The 24,603-nt window shown below is 43.4% G+C and overlaps 1 protein-coding gene across 1 annotated transcript; it reads left to right on the top strand.

Moving 5' to 3' along the window:
- The first annotated feature begins 672 nt into the window (after positions 1 to 672).
- On the top strand, positions 673 to 24,270 carry LOC125466860 (interleukin-18-like). Its single transcript, XM_048561968.2, has 5 exons — positions 673 to 754; positions 2,432 to 2,581; positions 17,811 to 17,968; positions 20,217 to 20,378; positions 24,193 to 24,270. Exons 1-5 carry the CDS (start codon positions 742 to 744, stop codon positions 24,268 to 24,270), a joined length of 561 nt encoding a protein of 186 aa, XP_048417925.2. The 5' UTR covers positions 673 to 741.
- The last annotated feature ends 333 nt before the right edge of the window (positions 24,271 to 24,603 follow it).

Genomic DNA, 24,603 nt, shown 5'->3' with positions numbered 1-24,603 from the left:
TTTCGGCTTCTCCCTGCCGTTTCACAGCACTCACGAAAGCCCACTTTTTCCAACAAGTGATCCTGCCCGATCTCTCCCTCCACGGCTCCCTTCCTGTCCCGTTATTTCAGAAACCCTCTGATATCCGGCAAAGTGGCGGCTATAGTGGTGTGGGGTAGTGTCTTGCCTCTGAACCGGGAGGCCTGGGTTGGAGTTCCACCTGCTCCTGTGGCATGCTGGCATATCTCAGAGGGTTGATTTAAAAATATGCGTCGAGGAGGAAAGGAAATTTTACAAAATCCCTCTTTCCCCAGTTGCTTGCAATTTATTTTGTGAATGAATGATCGCATTACTCAATAAAGGTAATCTTTAAGGGGTGCTTTAAGTTTTTTTTATATTTCATATTTTATTTTATTTTTATATAAATTTCCCCCGACAGAAAATAGAAGTTGTTCGGATTTCATTCATAAATTTTCCAAAGATGATGTACATTGTGGTTTTGTGGTTGACCATCCTTCTCGAGATTTGCAGCATATTCCTGCAGAGAACCTGACAATTATGAATCAGGTTGATTTCAGAACGAATCTTATTCAAAATTCAGAGTGAAAAATCGGAACTGAAAAAGCGGTGATGCAATCGGTTTGTCTGAGAAAGCCAAGCATTCCGGTGTTGTGCTATATATAACGGCGAGTCACTTTTGGAGAGGTCTACTAAGAGAAGTCGTCTGTCAGGAAAGCTGCGAACTTAACTGAGAAACTAACAATGACTTCAGACGGTGAGTTGAGCAATATGCTGTGTTAAACTGGATTAATTACGACTGCAGGAATGTTCATACTAACGTGCAGGGAAAATAAAAACGGGTTTTGTGAGAATGCTGTCTAACCAGTAATTATGTGGGAAAGTTGAATGTATCAAGTAAGTGCTCTCCCATGCGACCTGCCGGCAAGTAATGATTAGCTGCTTTCCATATTCTGCCACTTGATTACGGATAAATTGAGAGATTGGTCTGCGTGTCATACAGGCTTTCAAGTTCGGTAAATGTGTTACCGCGGGGGCTGCAGCAATAACTTTCTCACCGAAGAGAATTCACTTTGTTAGAAAAGTGCAAACGCGCGCGAAGTGAGCCCAGGGCGTTCACTTCACATCAGCGCAAGGTGCTGCGTATTGATTCACCCGAATGCGGCGGCTTCCTCCATAATTCATGTGTGTCCAAGATGCAAGTGACTTGCCGGGACAAGTAAGCATTTTCATAGAATCCCTCCAGTGTGAGACGGGCCTTTCGGCCGAGCAAGTCCGCTCTGACCCTCCGACGAGCATCACACTCAGGCCCGCCTTCCACGTTTCTGGATGGTGGGAGGAAACCGGGGCTCCCGAAGGGAATCTCCGCAGGCACGGGGAGAACACGCCCGAGGGTAGGATCGCACCAGCATTCCCGCGGCTGCCAGGCAGCAGCGCTCGCCCGTAGCACGGTCACTGAGTGCACGGTAGCCGTGAACCCGAGTCCGAGTTATCACGATGAAAACTTCCTTTGGATCAACTCCCTCAAACCTCTTTGCGAATTCAAACAGGTTTTTTTTGCAAGGAGAAAATCAGCCCAAAGACAATGTTTACAGAGTAGGATCAGGCTTTGGGAACCAAGGCATCTTTGCTGGGTTTTTTTATAGCTCCTCCCATTTCACTCCACCTAATATCCTTTTTATTTCTGTGCTCTGTTTGTGTAGATTCCACTTTTATTTGGACCTTTGCTTTTTTCCTTAAATATATCTTCGAACAGAAGTTCCAGCCTCTCGTGATGCCTTCGATTTTACCCATTATCTGCATCTTAGTAGCGTCGCTGCGACCAAATGACAAAAAATGTGAACTGTGTCCTCAATGGAGCACCAATGAAACCATGTTCCCGGGGCTAGATAATAAAACGTGGAGCTGGATGAACACAGCAGGCCCAGCAGCATCTCTGGAGCACAAAAGCTGACGTTTCGGGCCTAGACCCTCCTGAGATGCTGCTGGGCCTGCTGTGTTCATCCAGCCTCACATTTTATTATCTTGGAATTCTCCAGCATCTGCAGTTCCCATTATCTCCCAGGGCTTGATGTCTTATTGAGCCACTAACTGTGATTTTTATTGGCTTCCTCTCTTGACATGATCACGTGGCTGATGCACTCTCCTCCCGCCCAGAATCCAGGAGCATGTGAATGGTTAAGATTCTGAGCAATCACATTTATGGTCAGGGAGAATGGGAACTGCGGATGCTGGAGAATCCGAGATAACAAAAGTGTGGAGCTGGATGAACACAGCAGGCCGAGGAGCACAAAAGCTCCTGAGATGCTGCCTGGCCTGCTGTGTTCATCCAGCTCCACACTTTTGTTATTTCACATTTAAGGTCAGCTGTTTCTGACGCCGACTCATGCTGCACTTCAGTCACACTTGTCTGTGTTTCTCCTCCTTACATTAGGTATCCAATGTGATTACTTTAAGAAGTACGACAGGATAAACGGAGTGAAAATGATCAAGAATATTTACGGCGAGGTACTCATAGCCCACAGTGATGGAGTTACTGAGCCAGTGCCAATCTTTGAGCATCGCACGTCTGCTGAAGAAACAGGTTTATTTATTGTCTTCACATTTCTTTCAATGTATCATGGAATCGTATAGCAGAGAAAGGATGCATTTTGACTACTGCTCTAAGTCAATTTGAATCAGTAATTAATCCCATTGCCCAGCTCTCATGAGAGCTCTGTATACAATTTCCAGGTATTTATCCAATTTCCCTTCCAAGATTATGATTGAATCTGCTTTCACTGCTCTTTTCGGCAGCACACTAGTGCTTTTAACAACTACTGTCCCATGCGAGATAATAGGAACTGCAGATGCTGGAGAATCCGAGATAACAAGGTGTGGAACTGGATGAACACAGCAGGCCAAGCAGCATCTTTAGAGCACAAAAGCTGACATTTTGGGCCTAGACCTTTCATTGGAAAATCACATTTTCTGATGAAGGGTCTAGGCCCGAAACATCAGCTTTCCTGCGCTTAAGATGCTGCTTGGGATTTCCTGAAGAAGGGTCTAGGCCTGAAACGTCAGCCTTCCTGCTCCTCTGATGCTGCTTGGCCTGCTGTGTTCATCCAGCTCTGCACCTCATTATCCCTTAACTACCTTCACATCCCTTTTTTATCCGGTCTTTGTGAAAAGCAGTAATTGATTGTGTACAGAAACAGTCAGACAGCATGGAAACAGACCCTTCAGTCTAACCAGTCAGTGCTTAACATAATCCCAGACTAAACCAGTCCCAACTGCCTGTTTCTAGCCCATATCCCTCCAAACCTTTCCTATTCATATTATCCATCCAAATGTCTTTTAAACATTGTTGTATTTGGATTCACCACTTCATCAAGGAGTTCATTCCACACACAAACGTGATTGTCACTGGCTGGGCCAACATTTATTGCCTGCCCCAAGTTGCCCTTGAGAAGGTGGTAGTGAACTGCCTTCTAGAACCACTGCTGTCCTTGTGCTGCAGGTTGACCTCCGAGGTTGTCAGAGAGGGAATTCAGGATTTTGACCCAACAGCACAAAAGGAATACGAAGTTCCCAAGTCAGGATGGTGAATAGCTTGGAGGGGAACTTGCAAGGGGTGGTGTTCCCATGCATCTGCTGCCTTTGTCCTTCGAGATGGAAATGATCATGAGTTTGGAAGATACTATTTAAGGATCATTGGTGAATTTCTGTAATGTATTTGGAGATGATACACACTGCTGCCACTGAGCATTTGCAGTGAAGGGAGTGGATGTTTGTGGATATGGTTCCGATCAAGCAGGCTGCTTTGCCTTAGATGATGACCAGCTTTTTGAGTGTTTGTGCTGCAGTCATTTAGGTAAATAGGGAGAAACACACACTCGCAGCGATGCACTGGCATCTCTGGGCACTACAATCAAGCCTACCCCAGCTCAGAGCCTCCCTCTCCCAGACTTGCAACGGACCTCTCCTGTTTTTTATCCTTCGTAGGATCCAAAACCTGAACTCACAATTCTACTCAGCTTTATTGGACACTAAAAACCATTAGTACAGTAAACTTACTGGTGCCTACCACCCAAAACGGGATTCCTCCACCTCCCAAATTCCCAGCTGTACCCAGGACCTTCCCCACAATGTACCCACCATCATTGGCCATGAGGCCACTGTCAGAGAACCCACAGATGATGTCACATCCGCCACCGCCTCCATTTCCGAGACCAACACCACAGACACTACTGTCACCGCTACTGTCGCCACCTACACAACTCCGCCCACCGCTGATGCAGCTCCGCCCACCGCCGACGCTGACGCAACCCCGCCCACCACCACCATCAAAACTCCACCCACAACTGACACTGACATCACTCCGCCCACCGCTTCCACAGCCAGCAGCTCCAGAGGAGACAGCAGAACCCGGCCCTGCTGGGTCTTCTCCATCCCCCCAGACCTCCCCCTCACTAAGGACGAATGGTCAGTTCTCAGCAAGGGGCTCACCTTTGCCCCCCTCCACGCAAACATCAGCGAATACCGCTCACGCCTGGACCTTGAACAGTTTTTCCGCCACCCCCGCCTCCACACTTTCTTCTTCAGTTGTGAGCCTAACCCTCCCTCTACTGACCCCTTCCCCCACCTCCAATGCACCCCCTCCTCCTGAATACCACCCTAAGGCCTGCTACCCCCCCTCGACCTCTTCATCTCCAACTGCTGTCGAGACATCAACCGCCTCAACCTCTCCACCCCTCTCACCCACTCCAACCTCTCCCCCGCAGAACGGGCAGCCCTCCGCTCCCATCCCAACCTCACCATAAAACCCACGGACAAGGGAGGCGCAGTGGTAGTTTGGCACACTGACCTCTACATCGCTGAGGCCAGGCGCCAACTCTCCGACACCACCTCCTACTTCCCCCGGATCATGACCCCACCCCCGAGCACCAAACCATCATCTCCCAAACCATCCACAACCTCATCATCTCAGGTGACCTCCCACCCACAGCTTCCAACCTCATCGTTCCCCAGCCCTGCACCGCCTGCCTCTATCTCCTTCCCAAAATCCACAAACCTGACTGCCCTGGTCAACCCATTGTCTCCACCTGCTCCTGCCCCACCGAATGCATCTCCACCTATCTGGACACCATTTTTTCCCCCTTGGTCAAGGAACTCCCTACCTACATCCATGACACCACCCATGCCCTCAACCTCCTCCAGAACTTCCAATTCCTGATTCCCCAACACCTCATTTTCACTATGGACATCCAGTCCCTATACACCTGCATTTCCCATGCAGATGGCCTAAAGGCCCTCCGCTTCTTCCTGTCCCGCAGGCCTGACCAGTCCCCCTCCACTGACACCCTCATCCGCCGAGCCAAACCTGTCCTCACCCTCAACAAGTTCTCTTTCAATTCCTCCCACTTCCAACAGACAAAGGGGTGACCATGGGTACCTGCGTGGGCCCAGGCTTTGCCTGTCTCTTTGCAGGTTAAGTGGAACAATCCCTCCTCCATAGCTATATTGGCCCTAAAACCCACCTCTTTCTCAGTGACTGCATTGGCACCGCCTCGTGCTCCCATGAGGAGCTCGAACAGTTCATCCACTTCACCAACACCTTCCACCCCAACCTTAAGTTCACCTGGACCATCTCTAACACCTGTCTCACCTTCCTGGACCTCTGTCTCCATAATGGGCAACCATCTAGAAACCGATATCCATTTCAAGCCCACTGACTCGCACAGCTACCTAGAATACACCTCCTCCCATCCACCTTCCTGCAAAAATGCCATCCCCTATTCCCAATTCCTTCGCCTCCGCCGCATCTGCTCTGGAATGAAGCATTCCACTCCCATACATCTCAGATGTCCTCGATTTTTCAGGACCGCAACTCCCCCCCCTCCCCCCCGCCACCGGCAGTGGTTGAGAACACCCTCAACCGTATCTCCCGCATTTCCTGCAACTCATCCCACACACCCCGTCCCCGAAAATAACAACCGAAAAAGAATCCCCCTCGTCCTCACGTACCACCGCACTAACCTCCAGATCCAACACATCATCCTCCGACATTTCTGCCATCTGCAATCCGACCCCACCACCAAAGACATTTTCCCTCCCCACCCTTGTCTGCTTTCCAGAGGGACCACTCTCTCCGTGACTCCCTTGTCTGCTCCACACTCCCCTCCAGCCCCACCATCCCCGGCACATTTCCCTGCAACAGCAGGAAGTGCTACACCTGCCCGCACACCTCCTCCCTCACCCCCATCCCGGGCCCCAAGAAGACTTTCCACATCAGCAGATGTGCAGGTGAACATCTGCTTAATGTGGTATACTGCATCCGCTTCCTCTACATTGGGGAAACCAAGTGGAGGCTTGGGGGCCGCTTTGCAGAACACTTCTGCTCGGTTCACAATAAACAACTGCACCTCCCAGTCGTGAACCATTTCAACTCCCCCTCCCATTCCTCAGATGACATGTCCATCCTGGGCCTCCTGCAGTGCCACGATGATGCCACCCGTAGGTTGCAGGAACAGCAACTCATATTCCGCTTGGGAACCCTGCAGCCCAATGGTATCAATGTGGACTTCACAAGCTTCAAAATCTCCCCTCCCCCCACTACATCCCAAAACCAGCCCAGCTCGTCCCTGCCTCCCTAACCTGTCCTTCCTCTCACCTATCCCCTCCTCCTACCTCAAGCACCACACCCATCTCCTCCCTACTAACCTAATCCCGCCCCCTTAACCTGTCCATCCTCTCTGGACTAAACTATCTCCTCCCTAACTCCCCACCTACATTCACCTTCACTGGCTTTATCCCCGCCACTTTGACTTGTCTGTCTCCTCTCCACCTGTCTTCTGCTCTATCCGTCTCGATCCGCCTCCTCCTCTCTCCCTATTTATTTCAGAACCCCCTTCCCCTTCCCCATTTCCGATGAAGGGTCCAGGCCCGTAATGTCAGCTTTCCTGCTCCTATGATGCTGCTTGACCTGCTGTGTTTATCCAGCTCTACACCTTGTGATCTAGTATTCCACCACACTCTTCTCTTGTGACTTGTAGATGGTGGACAGAATTTGGAGAGTCAAAAGGTGATTTACTCCTTTGACCTGCTCTAGCTAGTTCAGTTCTGATCAATGATAACCCCCAGGAAGTTGACAGTGGTGGATTCAGTGACGGCAATGCCATTGAATGTCAAGGAGCAATGGTTAGATTGTCTCTTATTAGAGATGGAAATTGCCTGGCATTTAATGCAAATTTACTTGCTACTTTTCAGCCCAAGCCTGGATATTATCCAGATCTTGCTGCACTGGGCCATGAACTGCTTCCGTATCTGAGCGTCACAAATGGTGCTGAACATTACACAATCATCAGCAAACATCTCCACCTCTGACCTTTTGATGGAGGGCTGGTCACTGATGAAGCAGCTGGCGATGGTTGAGATGTCCTCAAGCTGAAATGACTGATTTCCAAAAACCACAACCACCTTCCTACTAACTTCCTGTGATTCATGTAGTAGGGCACACATATCCCTCTGTACCTCCAAGTTATGTGATCTCTCTTCATTTAAAATTGTATTACATTTTTTACTCTTCCTGGCAAAGTGGACAAATTCACTTTTTTTCCACATTGTACTTTCCAAAGTTTTGTCTGCTCACTTAACCAATCTATATCCCTCATAGACTTTTTTAATATCCTGTTCACAACTTACTTTCCTACCTATCTATGTGTCACCAGGAAATTTAGCCAGCAGAATGCCAGGGTTCAAGTCTCATCTATTTCAGACATGTCATAACACATCTGAACAGGTTAGTTAATGATATCTGTTCCTCTTGAGGGCTTTGAGGTGCAATGATAGTGACCATACCTCTGAGCCAGGAGGCCTTGGTTCAAGCCTCACCTGCTCCAGAGGTATATAATAACCTCTCTAAACTGGGTGATTAGAAAATATCTACAACCAGTGCCCAAAGCTAAGTCATTTTTGTAAACTTTAAATATTTGAGATGCCAGTACTGATGCACACCAGTCATTACATCTTGCCAACCTGAAATTGTCACAGTTATATCTATTTCTCTGTTCCCTACTGGCTAACCAATCCTCTATCCAATCAGTTAGCCCCTATGCCAGAAGCACTTATTTTGTGTAGTAACCTTTGATAAAGCTCCTTGCCAACATCTTCTGGAAATCTAAATAGAGCACAACCACAATATTCTCTTTATCCAATAATATTATTGGTGTCTTTTGACTTGGCAGATATCACTGTGGAATTATACCGTTGTTCTTTCATTTACAGTTTTAACTTTCTTTTGTTAGCCATAGATAGACAAGAAGGATATGCTTCTTTTCTCATTGGAGAGTATCTTTTCTATGTATTCTGAAATATCTCCTTAAATGTCTGCCACTGCACCTTAACTGACCTATCCTAATTTCCCAGTTCACTTAAGCCCAACAGATCTACTCTGGTGTTGAGGCTCCTCCATCCAGCTTCATTGCATTCTACCAGAAAATTATTCTATTCTTTCCTCACTCATACAATCGCGTACTTTATCCTTTAAACAAATTTGTACCTTTCCTCTCAGCTATTATATGTTGTATATTAGCAGGTTCCTCCATTGAGTTCTTTTTGGATAAAGACAATTTTCCTGCTACTTTGTTAGTTACTATGTTTAATTTACGCATCCTCCTGCCTCCCAAAATTTGCATTCTCCATTCTCCCATCCCCAACCCTACATCGACCCAAGACAAAACCAGAAATTGCTAAAAAGCTCCATAGGTCTGGCAGCATCTGCGAAGAGAAATCAGAGTTAATGTTTCAGGTCAAGTGACCTTTCCTCAGAACACTGATTTCTCTCCCAAATCCTGCCAGACCTACTGGGCTTTTCCAGCAATTTCTATTTTTGTTTCTGATTTACAACATCCACAGTTCTTTCGGTTTTCATCACTATATTCGCCCAAACTTCCTTTTAATTCTGCCGCTGTGGCTAAAAATCCAGTCAGCTCTCTGGAGTATAAATAGAGCCTCCATGAGAGTAAAAAAAATCTTTAATTGTTAATTTTGATAAACCTCTAATTTAGAAAAAAGCTAGTCAAAGGTCATTGGGTACTTCTGCATTTTCAGAGTTTCATATTTGACCATTCAGCAGTAAGTCTGAGTGCTGGTTCTGTTAAACATTAAATTTCTGCTTGATGTGCAGGTTACTGGAAGACAGATAGGCGTAGAACACTGTTGGGAAAAGTACTTCCCGCTTTGCTAGAGAAAGGCTTGAGGAATAAACAGAATGGTGAGGATAGGTTTTGACTACTCAAACAGATTGAGATCAGAAGCTGAACAAACTCCTCACATTGCAGTGCTAGGCTTGATCCACATTCTGATCAGAGCAGTAAATCTGCCACTACTTTAAAATCATTCACCTTGTGTGAATTTCTTTGAGATGTAAATGAATTAATACTTTAACAATGCATTACCTGAATTCCTCACCATCAACATCTTGGAAGCTTCCATTGACCAGGGACAGAACCAAAATAGCCAGATAAATACATTCTGTCCAACAGCTGGTCAGATTCTGTGAATCCTGAAGCGAATAACTTCCCTCCTGGCTCCACACAGCCTTTCCCGCATCTACAAAACACACATCAGACATCTGATGGAATATTCTACACTTGCTTGAATGATGCAGCTCCATCAGCGGTCAAGAAACTCCACACCATCTCAACAAAGTAGTCACTTGATTTGCACTACATCCACCTTCAATATTCACAGTAGCGGCAATGTGCACCATATGCAAGATACACTGCAGAAATTTACCAAGACTTCAACAACATCTTCCAATCACTCAAACCTTTATCATCTGGAAGGACAAGGGCAACAGATACATGGAAATGCAACCACTTGCAAGTGCCCCTCCAAGTCACTCACCATCCTGACATGGAAATATACAATTGGTCCTGCAGGGTTGCAGGGGCAAAATCCTGGAATTCCCTCCCTAGGAGCACTGAACACAAGGACTGAAGTGGTCATCGCCACCATCTCAAGGACAATCAGGGATGGACTATAAAAGCTAGCCTAGCCTGCTATGCCCACATCCCATGAACAAATAAATGAAACTCTCTAATGAAAGGTTAAGATCTTGTGCCTTCCATCTGTTATCACAACCTTGGCACCAACCTTCTCCAAACATAAACCACACTTAGAATGCTGTGTATTCCATCTCTGGCCTCTTCTATTTCTCCAATTTCCTCTCCCCAGAAACAGTAACCACTCCTTCATATCTAGGATACTTATGATCCCTGCTGATAGCAATACAGGACAGTTTTGATTCCAGTGTGAAACTTTGCTTGATAAATCATAAGTTCTGTTTTTGAAATTTTGCTTGCTCTTATAGTCAAACAGTGAACTGAGGCTGCCAATGTACTTTGAACATAATTTAGTAAAAGTCTGATGCACAAAAGGGGGAAAAAAAACTGTTTTACATTATTTGAGTGTCATATCGGTACCTACACTTTGGGTAGTACAGTGGTTAGCAGTGCTACTTAACAGCACTAGGGACCCAGGTTCAATTCCAGTCTCAGGTATGGAATCTGCCTGGGTCCCCTCTGGGTGTTTTGCTTTCCTCCCACAGTCCAAAGATATGTTGGTTAGGTGGATTGGCCATGCTAAATTGGACTTAATTTTTATTGTCATGTGTACTGAAGGACAGTGATATATGAGTACAGTGAAACAATACAAAGGTACCCAGCTACAAAATCTTAAAAACAAAGTAGTAAATAAAGAAATAAGTTAAAAGTCCAACATTACTTTCTTTCTTTAGCCATGGCTCTGCAGATGCACAACATTGGGCTTTCGACACAAGAGCATGATCACTTCCCTGTGGTGTCCAGGGATGTGCAGGCTAGGTGAATTAGCTGTGGTAAGTGTCAGGTTAAAGGAATAGTGTGGGAGTGTAGGTCTAGATGGAATGCTTCTTGGTGGGTCAGTGAAGACTCAGTGGGCCAAATGGCCTCTTTCTGCACTGTAGGGATTCACTGATTATATAAGAATTATTTTAAATTATCTTATTACAGTATCAAAAAGAAAGATTCAATCCTTTTACCCTCACAACAATCTTTCAGATACACAAAGTTCAGGGTAGGGTCATCCTGTTTCCAATTTAAACCCCCTTGTTCAGTGGGCCCACCAAATTTCTGCTTTCACTCCATGCTGTTCCTTGCATTAATGTCTCTTCCTGAGACTCTGAAACAATCTGCTAAAACAGCGCACGTATTTCTTAACATGGATCCTGCAAAGTCATTTTCCATGTCCTTCTGTTTCTGAAGCCACCCCTTACTGACATAAGCCACTCAGAACTTCTTTTCTGCCCACACTGCTTTGGAGATAGCTACCCAACAGGACTTTTTCTGCCATATGCCTTTTTTCTCCAACAGAAACCTGCACATTGTCGATAAGAAACCTGAATGCTCACTGACCTTCTGGATAGTTCTATCTTTCTAAATGAACTGGTTTATATTTCTGTCTACCTGTGACATATGACAATTTGTTGTCAGAGCACAGTCTGAGTTTTTCCCCATACTACTTATTTTCTAAAAGAGCAAATGTTTTGTTCCAAGCATTTTTAAAAGCCTAATTTAAATGCACATAAACACATCTCCAATGCTCTAGCACCACTCACAGATATTAAAAATGAAAATAAAACTGCATCCTTCTTAATTATGAACTGATTGTGAGCAAGGCGGGTTGAGGCATTCAGGAGGTAATGCTGAATGAGTCTCAGATCTTGAGCTTGTCTGACAGGTTTGAGATTCTAGCTCCTTTTGTGGATGGGAGTGGAGGCTGTGGGGAGGATGAGCAAACTGACTTAGTACTGTGGTACAGGGAGCGGTTCAAAATGGTGAAGAAGAGAGAAATGTAGTTATAATCAGGGCTAGATATTGTTCTGTGGTTAGGATTGAGAGCACTGAAGGCTGTTTTGCCTGCCTGATGTCTAAATTTGACAGAGCTCATTTGGGCTGCAGAGGAACTTGGAGTGAGAGAGGAAATATCCAATTGTCATGGTGTACATAGGTATCAATGATTGGTTGATTTATTGTTGTCACATGTACAATATTCAGTGAAAAGTGTTGTTTTGTGTGCTACACAGGCGGATTGTACCATACAAAGTGCATCAGGGTAGTAGAACAGAGCGCAGAATACAATGTTATGGGTGCAGAGAGAGAGATCAACATTAACATTCGAGAGGTCTGTTCAGAAGTTTGATGTGAGAAAGCAGCTGTTCTTGAATCTGTTCATAAGTGTATTCAAAATTTTATATCTTCTGCCCGCCAGAAGTGGAAGGAAGTATAACTGCGGTGAGAGGGGTTTTTGATTATGTTGGCTGCTTTCCCAGGGCAGTGAGAAGTATGCATGAAATCAGTAGATGGAGGGCTGGCTTATGTGATGGACTGGGCTATGTTTACAACTGTCTGTAGTCTCTTGCGGTCTTGGGAAGAGCTGTTCCCAATAACACATTGTGATGTATCCTGATAGAATGCTTTCTATGGTGCATCTATAAAAGCTGGTAAGAGTCTTTGTGGACTTGCTGAAGTTCCTTAGCCTCCTGAGGAAGCAGAGGCATTGCTGTGCTTTCTTGACCATCGTGTCAACGTGGTTGGACCAGGGCAGATTGTTGGCGATCATCACACCCAGGAACTTGATGCTGTCTTGACCATCTCCACCTCAGCACCACTGATGCAGACAAGGGCGTGCCCTCCACTCCTCTTCCTGAAGGCAATGACCAGCTCCTTCATTTTGCTGACATTGAGGAAGAGATTGTTGTCTTTACACCATGCCATTAAGGATTCAATCTTCTTCCCGTATTCCATCTCATTGCTGTTTGAGATCCGACCTACAACAGTGGTGTTATCAGCAAACTTGGGGCAGAATTTGGCCACACAGCCATTAGTGTATAAGAAGTATAGCAGAGGCTGAGTATGCAGCATTTCAGGGCACTGGTGTTGAGGACTATGGTGGAGGAGATGATGCCTATTTTTACTGATTGCGGTCTAGGGTCAGGAAGTTATTGATCCAGTTACAGAGTGGGGAGTTTACACGAGTTAATTTGGAATTATGTTGATGGAAGGCAGAACTGTCATAAGTAGGAGCCTGACACAGGTATCCTTGTTATCCAGATATTCCAGGGATGGCTGTTGGGCTAGAGAGATGGTATCTGCTGTGGACTTGTTGTGCCAGTAGGTGAACTGCAAAGAATCAGGCAGTTTGGTAGGCCGGAGTTGATGTGAGCCATGACTAGCCTCTTGAAGCATTTCATAATTACGGATGTCCGAGCCATTGGGTAGTAATCATTGAGGCCCGCTGCATGATTTTTCTCTGGCATCAGGATGATGGCTGTCTTCTTGAAGCAGGTGGGGATTTCAACTTGTAGTAAGGAGGGGTAGGGTTGTGCAGAAAGGGTGAGGGTTGTGTGTGAGGGTGGGGGGAATATGAGAGGGTGGGGAATGATGTGTGACAGGCAGGGACGGTATGAGTTAAGGTTGCCCAAAACTGGGCAGCACAAAATGGCCACCAACAGCCCATGGCTAATGCAGCAGAACAGGGCTGACAGTAACATATACTCAAAGTTGGTGAATGTGCATAAGACATAAATAATAACAATTAACATTTGTTTAATATAGTTTTCACAAGCAGAATAACAGCAACTCTGTAAAAACATAGATAATAACATGTACATTTGATAACAATAGCAGCTCAAGATTGACATGTAAGACATAGATGGTGGCACGATGGCTCAGTGGTTAGCACTGCTGCCTCACAGTGCCGGGGGCCCAAGTTCGAGTCCACCCTCGGGTGACTGTCTGTGTGGAGTTTGCACATTCCCCCTGCATCTGTGTGAGTTTCCTTTGGGTTCTCTGGTTTCCTCCCACAGTCCAAAGATGTGCAGGCTTGGTGGATCGGACTTGCTAAATTGCCTGTAGTACTCAGGGATGTGTAGATTAGGTGGTTTATAGGGGACAGGTCTGGGTGGGATGCTCTGAAGGTTAGTGTGGACTCGTTGGGACAAAGGGGTCTGTTTCTATGCTGTTGGAATTCTATGATGATAAGAACATCTCACACTGATTAGTTGGTTAATTTATATTTATAGATTCCGAATTAGTGATAGAACTAAAAGCATTAAAGGAAAAGATTCAAACCAGTTCCAGTAGAAGCAACCCCATTATAGGGACCAATGAGTAAAGAGATTAGCAGACATTGGCATGTGGACTGAATGAACACATTAAGACACAGCTTGTTAGCTAAAGAATTCTAACATTTATGCTTATTTTGGCCTTCTCCTGCAGTCTGACCCAAATAGGTCACTGGTGGCGTGTTCCAAATTTCAGCATCTTATTGGGTCCTTTAACCTAGTTGTTAAAGAAGACAAGAAGCTTGAATGGACAAAAGAATGTTGAAGTAAATTAGACAATTGTAAAGCTCTAATCATTACTCATTTTGGCCTTGTCCTGCAGTCTGACCCAAATAAGTCACTTTTACTTTGGTAAATTTACTTGTAACAAAATTTATGCCCAAATTGGTTCTTCATAATTAGCCAAATAATCTGTTCAAGTGGTGTAAATGTTCCTTCCAAGTTTGAATGAGCACAACTAAACAATCCTTTGATGATTCTGTTGGTTAGTCATTAAAAAGTTGCTGGTGCATTTTTCATTGCAAATAACATGACTTTACATTGTTAAAGTCCATCCAGTGTTACAAAAGCTGATGTTTCTTTGGTTGCATCAGGCAATGGAACTTGCCAATATCCACATGATGTCAATTTTTGTAACAAACCATGATTGTCAAATCCTTTTAATACAGTCCTGTAATCATGGAATCATATAGATATGAATCTACCAATGTTACTACGCTGACTCTGATATTCGATACACAATCATTGTGATCCATCTGGTTTCGGCACCATCACAATAGGTGAGCTAGCTACTTTGACATAGTTTAATAATGTCACTACCCATCTTGATTTCTTCCCTCAACTTAGCTAACGTCTTTGGATTCAGTCTGTAATGATGTTGTTTTAAGGGTAATATATTCCCTACATTAACATCACATATAGCCAAATATGTTTTTCCTGGCTTGTTTACATCAGTTGATTTATGAGTCTGTAACCGCTGTTGTAAGTCATTTAATCAGTTTTACAGGAAATAGCATAATATTGCAGCTAACTTTTCAAGCAAAGATGATCGATGAAGTTAGCACAGTGAATGGTGTCTACATGGACTCCAGTGAGGCCTTTGATAGGATCTGCAGGCTGATACAGAAGGTAAAGTCACAAGGGGTCAGAGGTGAGCTTGCAAGATGGATAAAAAGCTGGCTCAGTCATGGAAGACAGAGGGTAGCAGTGGAAGAGTGTGTTTCTGAATGGAGGACTGTGATTAGTGGTGTTCCACAGGAATCAGTGTTGGGACCTTGGCTGTTTGTAATATACGTCAGTGATTTGGAGGAGAATGTGAGTGGTGCAATTAGTAAGTTTGCCAATGACACAAAAGTTAGTGGAATTGCAGATAATGATCAGGACATTCAGAGGATACAGGATCATGGTGACTTGGGCAGACAGATGGCAGATGGAGTTTAATCTGGAAAAATATGAGATAATGCATTTCAGAAGGTCTAATCCAGATGGAAAATATACAGTAAGTGGCAGAATCCTTAACAGTACTGAGAGGCAGAGGGATCTGGGTGAAGGTGGCAATGCAGGTGGAGAAGGTAGTCAACAAGGGACATGGCATGCTTGCCTTCATCAGCCAGGGCACTGAGTTTAAAAATTATCAGGTAATATTGCAGTTTTATAGAACCTTACTGAGGCTGCATTTGGAATATTGTGCTTAATTCTGGTCACCACACTACCAGAAGGTTGTGGTGGCTTTGGAGAGGATACAGAAAAGATTTACCAGGATGTTGCCTGGTATGGTGGGAATTAGCTATGAGGAGAGTTTGGAGAAACTTGGGTTGTTCTCACTGGAACGATGGAGGTTGAGGAGCAACCTGATAGAAGTCTACATGATTATGAAGGGCATAGACAGACTGGTCAGTCAGAAGCTTGTTACCAGGGGCCATGGGTTTAAGGTGCGAGGGGCAAGGTTTAAAGGTGATGTACGAGGCAAGATTTTACACAGAGGGTGGTGGGTGCCTGGAATTCGCTGCCAGGGGAGGTAATGGAAGTTGATACAGTAATGTCTTTTAAAAGCCGTCTTGACAAATACATGAATAGGATGGAAATAGAGGGATATGGTTCCTGGAAGGGTAGGGGGTTGCTGTTGTGATGGGCAGCATGTCAATGCAGGCTTGGAGGACCAAAGGGCCTGTTCCTGTACTGTAATTTTCATTGTTCAGCCCATATCAACCAATCTAAATACTGGAGTGTCGTCTGATTTCTGAATCAATCTCAAATAGTTTTGAAATTTTTAATTCACTACTTCTGTTACTGACTATTCTACCTTTCACAGTATCTGTTCAACATATTTAAATGACACATACACTAATTTCATTTTCTCCTGTGTGGAGCACTCGCTAGGTGCACACATCACCAAGTTTCGTGAACCTTGCTTTTAATGGATCCCTAGAAATAGATAACAGTACAGACCCCTTGGTCTCCAGTGACAAAGCTCCAAGTTTTGGCCTTGCTTTCATTGCTTGTTCAGCACTCTTTAAACACTTTTTGGTCACCTCCTACATTTTGGTTAGTTTTTCTCAGAAACTTGACAGGCAAGAACTGTAGTCTTGATCTGACACCAAGATGAAAGGAGTACCTGAGATTGACGTCCTATACTCAAATATAAATATGAGGAGAAGCAATTCAAAACTGTACGTTCTGAAACAGTGGGGAGAGAGTGAGAAATAGCCTCCAGAATTGTGCCTTGGTCACCAGATGACAGCGGAGTGACAGTGGAACAGGCACAAGAGACAGAGGGTAGATAGGAAAATCTTGCGTGTTTTGCTCGTCAAGTTATGAAGATTTGGAATGCATTGCCTGAGAGAACAATGGAAGCATTTCAATAATAACTTTCAAAAGGGAATTGTACGTCGATCCTTCCCACAGCTTGCATCATCTCGACATTGCTGTCATTCCTTTAAGACACTTCTTAAAACCCACCTCTTTGACCAAGTTTTAGGCCACTTGCCCCAATACATTGAGTGGCTTGGTACAATACTTTGTTTTATAATGCCCTTGTGAATTGTCTTGCGATGTTTGGCTATGTTTAAGGGTGCTACATTAATTGTAATTTGTTTTTGTTGAAAATACATGTGTGGCTATGGGAAAGATTTATTAGAACCTTTAACAATGAGCTGGCATGGGTATGAAGGACCAGCCATCTGAACTGCAAACCAGTGATTCAACAAGTTCTCTGAGTTAAACATTCTGAGGAAGAGTCACTGGACCCGAAACATTAACTCTGCTTTCACTCCACAGTTGTTGCCAGATCTGCTGAGTTGCTCTAGCAATTTGTTTTTTTGTCTGTGCCTAAAAGACCCAGCAAGTTGTTTTCCAGTACCACCTCAGAACATTCGCTTCAGAGCTGAAAGCTGGAGATCAGAGCGACAACAGAAACTGCTGGAGAAACTCAGCAAGTCTGACAGCATCTGTGGAGAGAAAACAGAGTTTAAGTGACCCTAACACTTCAGAGCTGCAATGATGACAGTCTGGGATGATTCCACTACGTGGTATTGAATAATGGCTCCTCTGCAAACCACTGGAAGATCAGAAAAATACATCTATAAAATTAAACATTGAAAAGAAAATTTACAATACATTAAAATGTATGTTTTCTGGAAATAGCTTAACAAATATTTACTTCAAACAGGAAATGATAGCACCAATTTCAATCTGGTACACTACAGAAGGCAGGTGGACAAACAGATGCCATGTGGTATTCCAATCGTGTTCCAGATTAAAGTCGCTGGATCAGACTATCTCATGTACTGCACTGAGGAAGGAAACAGAAAAGTTGTGAAGTTTAAGGTAAGTACAGTTTGGATTTATAATGCTCAGGATGCTGAGGTTGGTGATTATCTTAAGAGGAAGGATTGGGACCATATTCATTGGAGTTTAGAATGAGAGGTGATTATTTTGAAATATACAAGATCCTGAGGGTACTTAACAGGGTGGATGCTGAAAGGAATTTTCTACTGGGAACACAGCTCTCTGTTCTATTCATTCATTGTATGTGGGTGTCGTTGGCTAGACCGTATTTATTGCCATTCATAAGAAGATGGTGGTGAGCTGCTATCTTGAACTGCTAAATTAAAACAAATAAATGTGGATGCTGGAAATCAGAAACAAAAACAGAAATTGCTAGAAAAACTCATCAGGTATGGCAACATCTGTGGAGAGAAAACAGAGTTAACGTTTAGGAGTCCATTCTGAAGAAGGGTCACGAGGCTCCCAAAACATTAAGTGTGTTTCTCTCTTCACAGATGCTGCTAGCCTCGCTGAGTTTTTCCAGCACTTTCTATTTTCGTTTCTTAAACTGTTGCTGTCCATAGTGTCCAGGGACTCCCACAATGCTGTTAAGAAGGCAGATTGCAGAGGAATTGGTGGTGATCTTTCAGGAATCAATGGAATCAGAGAGAGTCCCAGAGGATTGGAAAATGGCGAATGTAAAGGCTCAATTTTTAAGAAAGAAGAGAGGCAGAGACTGGAAACTGTAGGTTGTTTAGCCTGACCTCAGTCATTGGTAAGATCTTTAAGAGTTCAATATTCAAGATGAGATGAAGAAGTATTTGGAAATTTGTGGCAAAATAGGGCTGAATGAGCACAGTTTCATCTGGGAAGGTTATGCCTGATGAATCTGTTGAATTCTTTGATTTAGTGAGCAAATTTGACAATGGAAAGCCACTGGACCATGATCTATTTGGATTTCCAGAAATATGAATCATAAAGGTGCTTGGGATCCTAGTTCAGGATTCTCTTAAGGTTAACATGCAGGTTCACTTAGCTGTTAGGAAGGCAAATGCAATGTCAACATTCATTTCCAAAGTCTCAAATACAACAGCAGAGATGGACTGCTGAGGCTATGTAAGGTTCTGGTCAGACCACATTTCGAATATTGTGAGCAGTTTTGGACCCCGTATCAAAGGAAGGAAATGTTGGCCTTAGAGGAGGGTTACAAGAATGATCCCGGGGATGAAAAGCTTGTCATATGAGGAGTGGTTGAGGATTTTGGGTCCTTATTCAATGGAGTTTAGAAGATAGGGAGATCTCATTGACACTTACAAAATATTGAGAGGTCTGGATAGAGGTGATATGGAGAAGATGATTCCACTAGCAGGAGAGACTAGGAGTCGAGGTCACAGCCTTGATCAAGGGACAACCCTTTAGAACTGAAACGAAGAGGAATTTCTTCGAATGGAGGGTGGTTAATCTTTAGAACTCATTACTGCAGAAGGCTGTGGAGGCCAAGTCGTTGAGTTTATTTAAGACAGGGATAGATGGGTTCTTGATTAGTAAGAGGATCGGGAGTTACAGGGAGAAGGTAGAAAAAGGAGTCAGAAGGTTGGATCCGCCTCAAGCAACTATCTGTGTCGAATTTGCATGTTCTCTGCGTGTTTGCTTGGGTTTCCACCGAGTGCTCTGGTTTCCCCTCACAGTCCAAAGATGTGCCAGTTTGGTGGATTGGCTATGCCAAATTGCCCATTGTATCTCAGGAATGTGCAGGCTGTGTCTAGAATCCTACAAAATGTCTTCAACCTCAGTACCCTACTCCCTTACATCACCCCCATCTGCACTCTCACATGTACGCATTCACCAATTCACTCACATACACGCTCACAGGAGAAGTTCTGGAATTTGAACTTTTCTTATTGGAATGTAAAATGTGGCTGCAGTATCTGGGTGGATTTCTGCATTGAGTTAGATATTGAAGATTCCTTTGAAAGTCTGGAGGAAGGTAGCTGAGTTTATTTTTATCTAATTGCGCTTGGAAGTAGAGTTTCTGAATCCGATGACATCTCTATGTCACTATTTTCTTCTTCATTGTTTCCTCCTCTATCTGTAAGCTTCATCGATTGACAGGATAGGGCTGCCAGTTCTGTTGCTTCTCGCAATGAGTGATGTGAAATGCACTTTGTGCTTCAAATGAGAAATGTTTGCACTGAAGGATGCAGAAGAGTCCCCACCTGCTACCCCATACTGTTGTAATCTGGACTGTTAATGTTGTTTTGATCTGCTAAATTGGAATGACTTTCTTTTTAACTTGTGTTTTATCCAGGAAGGTAATGCTCCGACAAATGTAGAAGACAGCATGAAGAACATAATCTTTTACCAGCAGAAGTTTGATGGTACATATTACAAATTTGAATCTGCCTGGGCGAGCGGATGGTTCCTGTGCACGGAACGAACAAACAGGCCTCACATCTTCAGTCTGAAGGAGGTCATGATGGGAAATGACGAAATGATAGCTGTCGGTCTGGATAATGTGCTATAAGCATCCTGTTCTTCAAATCACCACGCCAAATCTGCATCCACTTTGCTGAACTTAAAAGATCCTGCCATTTGTAACATTTCTGCTGAGGGCAGACTCCCAGAACATGCAGTATCAGTACATGTCCACTTGGAGGTCCAGGGAGCTGTCTGGGATGGGAAGTGACGATGGGTCTGGAACGGAAAGCAGTGCAAAAGCTTAAAAAAAGGACTATGGACCAAAATTGAGGGGTAGAGGGGAGAGGCAGCAAGGGAAGCAGAGAAACAGTAAGAGACCAAGGGAGGGAGCTGACCTCTGATTTCATTTCCCTGTTTGATGGCAGAAGTTACAATATTTTACACCAAAGAAACACAGCAGTCAACTGTTTGACAGAGAGCTGCCATAAACTGGTGCAATAATGGTCATGGTTTTTGGGAGATAGGTTTAAATATCAAAGTGGATTTAGATTGGCATCTTATCCCCAGTCTAACTTGAGTGGTTGCTGTTTGACATTCAGGTTTAGGGTACAATCAAGTTTCTTTGCACTCCATAGTAACTATCGTTATTAAAAATGACAACTTAATCAAGCACTGATGTTTTACACACAAGCCAGTGTTGAGCTTTTGGCTTACCAGATTGATTCTTGTAATATTTTTTCCAACTATTTACATAATCCATATAACATCACCTGTCCAGTGGTAGTGTGATGGATGAACGGGTGGAGTCAGGCTGTCACAGACACAGGGTTTTAGTTGGGGTTGTTGAACGATAGATCCAGCTTTTTCTCTGCTGCAGCAAAAATCTAGTTCTCTCTGTACCACTAGATTGTTCCTTTCTCCTGGATGGTCCATTGTATGGGCAGCATAGTGGCTCAGTGGTTAGCAGTTCTGTCTCAGTGCCAGGGATCTGAATTCAATTCCACCCTCAGGAATCGTCTATGAGAACTTTGCACATTCTCCCAGCGTCTGCATGGATTTCCTCCAGGTGCTCTGGTTTCCTCCCACAGTCCAAAGATGTTCAGGTTAGAAGGATTGGTCATGCTAAATTGCCCACAGTGTCCTGAGATGTGCAAGTTTGGGGGGGGGGGGGCACGCCTACACTTTAGGGATTCTCTTTTTTACTGATTTTTGCCTTTGATCATTCATGGGCAATTAAATGATTAATTATTCTAAATTATTATTAAATAATTTACTACTAACAAGTTTTCCAGTTATTTTTTGTTTGTATTTAACTGTTATTTAAGTATAATGGGTGTTTTGCTTAAAGCCTAGTAGTGAATCAGCAACTGACTTGCTCCAGTGTCTCTACCTTTCTTAGATCATCTCTCCTTGATTAAACAAATAAGGAATCTGTCCCCTTGAAATATTGAGCTTCCAATGACATGATTCAGTGTCAGTAGTCAAAGAACTTCTGTTAACTGTCCAGATCTATCCCTCACTTCCTAGTAGATTCAAAGGAAAGTCGCTCCACTACTTTTTCCCACTATTACTACAGATTTAAAAGCCATTTCCTTTCTTGATGCATCCTTTGAGGGTTTCCTTAGGGGTTCTCATTACTCCAACTGGTTTTTTATTTAACTTACAGCAACTGACTTTTAATATGTCCAGTCTTAGTACAGTAGAAACATTTTTCCTTTAATCAACAAGCTCTAGCTTTTCTCCATTACTTTTCTGTTCCTATGATATTTCATTTCTCAAATTTCCTTGATTTGCATGTGGCCAACTGCCACCTGTAACTGTCTGAGATGTCATGGTACTAAGTCACTTAGAGGTAGCAACAACTGCAAATGCTGGAGTCAGAACTGCCGGATCTGCTGCTTCTCTAAACTTTGATACCTAATGCTGATCTAAATACCTTAAAGTTTACAGGAGTACCATTGTTATTAATTCTTCTCTAATCATTAAATTCCTTTTATTCCTGTAACTTTATCAAAACCCCCGATCCTGTCATTTTCTTCTTGCAAATTCTGCAAAAGTCTTATTAGGTTTCTCTATTTTAAATTGAGATTCAGGGACAAGCATTGTTTTTTTTTTAAAGAAACAGCTTTGTAGTTTGTAGATTATTCTTGTACTGAACAGGTGCACCAATTCATAGTTGCACCTGTCAAACACTAATATGAAAGAGCCAGACATCTTTTGGTTCATCTTCTCAGCTACCTCTCAAGTAAATTAAGTTACTTTCAATTTCATTCTCTCAATTCAAAGCAGTAAATGTACACTTCTAGGAAAGTGGATTTAGAATAACCCTCTGAACTATTATCTTTGTTAGATTTTTCTCACTGTAAATCAGTTCGCTCAATGAAGATCAAACTTTTAAAAACTTCTCTTTCATTTCAAATGAAGTTTGTTCATTTTGCTTTACAAGCAATAGTAGGCCATTCTGCCATTTGACCCTGCTCTGACCTTCAGTCAGATCGTGGCTGATCTGTTTTTGACCTTATGTCTACATTCCTGCATACCCCAAATAATCTTTCATGCCCTTGATAATCAAGCTACCCAGCTCTGCCTTTAAATATTTAAAGATTCTGCATCCACTTCCTTTTGAATTTGGTTATCTTGATGGTCAGCCACTGAAAATACTCACAAAAGGCTGCTTATGTTCTTTTAAACAAAGACAAGATTAAAAAAAAACCTTTAGAAAGACTCTAGTCAACAAAAAGATGCAGCCTGTTTCCCACCGATATATTTTAAAACCCTTTCAGTCCTAAGGAACATTCATTCCTATTTTAACTCGTAATTTCTTAATAACTGGCCTTTTCCAGTTTTAATGGCCTCGAGGATTTCATTCTGGACGGCCTGGATTCCTTTCAATTCTGACTGCTGGGAGACTCCTGCAGTCTTTCAAGATTCCTTGAACTAAATTCAGTTTCAACATAATTAACTGGGACAAAAAAACTGTTGTTCTGAACCGAAGCCTGATTCTACTGAGCTGATCTCAAACATCTGGTGGCCCCTAACCATTTATTTTTCTACATGGAAACAGTGTTAACACTTCAGTTAGCTCCACAGGTACCTTGCTTGTAACATGCTTTATAAATGATGCATTGATTTCAATGTTCCAAATTATTTTGAGACCTCAAACAGAATTTTTTTTAAACAAATGTGAAACCACAAATCTGTTTTACCTCTCCTTTAAAATCCAAGTTTCAAAATGATTTGCCATACACTTTTATTACAACATAATAGGCCAACTGACCTCTTTCTGCCCTGTGACAGTTCAAACTAAAGACAGCTCACAAACAATTAAGAACAAATGGGGAGGTAATGGCCTGGTGGTATTACCATTAGACTACTAATCTGGAGATCCAGGCAATGTTCTGGAAACCAGGATTTAAATCCTGCCATGGCAAATGGTGAATTTCAAATTTAAAAAAAAACTGGAATTTAATGATCATGAAACCATTGTCTATTTGCAGAAAAACCCATCTGTTCATTAATGTCCGTTAGGGAAGCTGTCTATCTTACCTGGTCTTGTGTGGCTTACATGTGACTCCAAACTCTCAGCAAATGTAGCTCTTAACTGCCCTCTGGGCAATAACAGACGGACAATAAACACTGGTCTAGCCAGCAGCATCCACATCCTGTGAATGAACGAAACAAAATCTATATAGTTTGGTCACTAACAGAATGAACTACAGTGCTAAAGAAAACAAAGTGTAGAAATAATCAAATAGTGACTGTTGGGTGCATTCAGGACTATTAATTACATGTGGTTCTGATATCACAACTTGCCCAAAGGAATCTTGGATTCACAAATTGTTTTAATACATTGCTCTTCGCAACAGCTTGCTGCTACAGTTTTGATGGACTCAAGGCAGCTTGCAGGACCACCAAAAGACTCGCAAATCAAGAAACCGTTTTGATAAGTAGCTTCTGACACATCAAAGCTGTAGAGGTACTTTATAATTTAAGCTACAGTTGTAGCAGTCTCTCCCATGTCAGGGAAGAAATCAGACAAGCCTGACATTCTGAGGGGAAACCCAAATGTAGAGGACAGGAAATTAGTGTATTTCTGAAAAGATGCATGAAATTCCCCAGTATCAAATGCATGAAAGAAATGACACCAGCTCACTGTGACATGCAGACTTTCAACAAACTTTTCTGCATGATCCCAATCCATTACTGTCCCACTTCACTGAAGCACCTTACCACCATGATTGACATACTGCCTTACAGTCTTTGCCTAAAAAGGAAGC

This window comes from Stegostoma tigrinum, chromosome 32 (assembly GCF_030684315.1).
Source record: "Stegostoma tigrinum isolate sSteTig4 chromosome 32, sSteTig4.hap1, whole genome shotgun sequence".
In the NCBI taxonomy this organism is placed as follows: Eukaryota; Metazoa; Chordata; class Chondrichthyes; order Orectolobiformes; family Stegostomatidae; genus Stegostoma; species Stegostoma tigrinum.
Note: the sequence above shows the minus strand (reverse complement) of the source record. Positions and strands in the feature narration are given on the sequence as shown.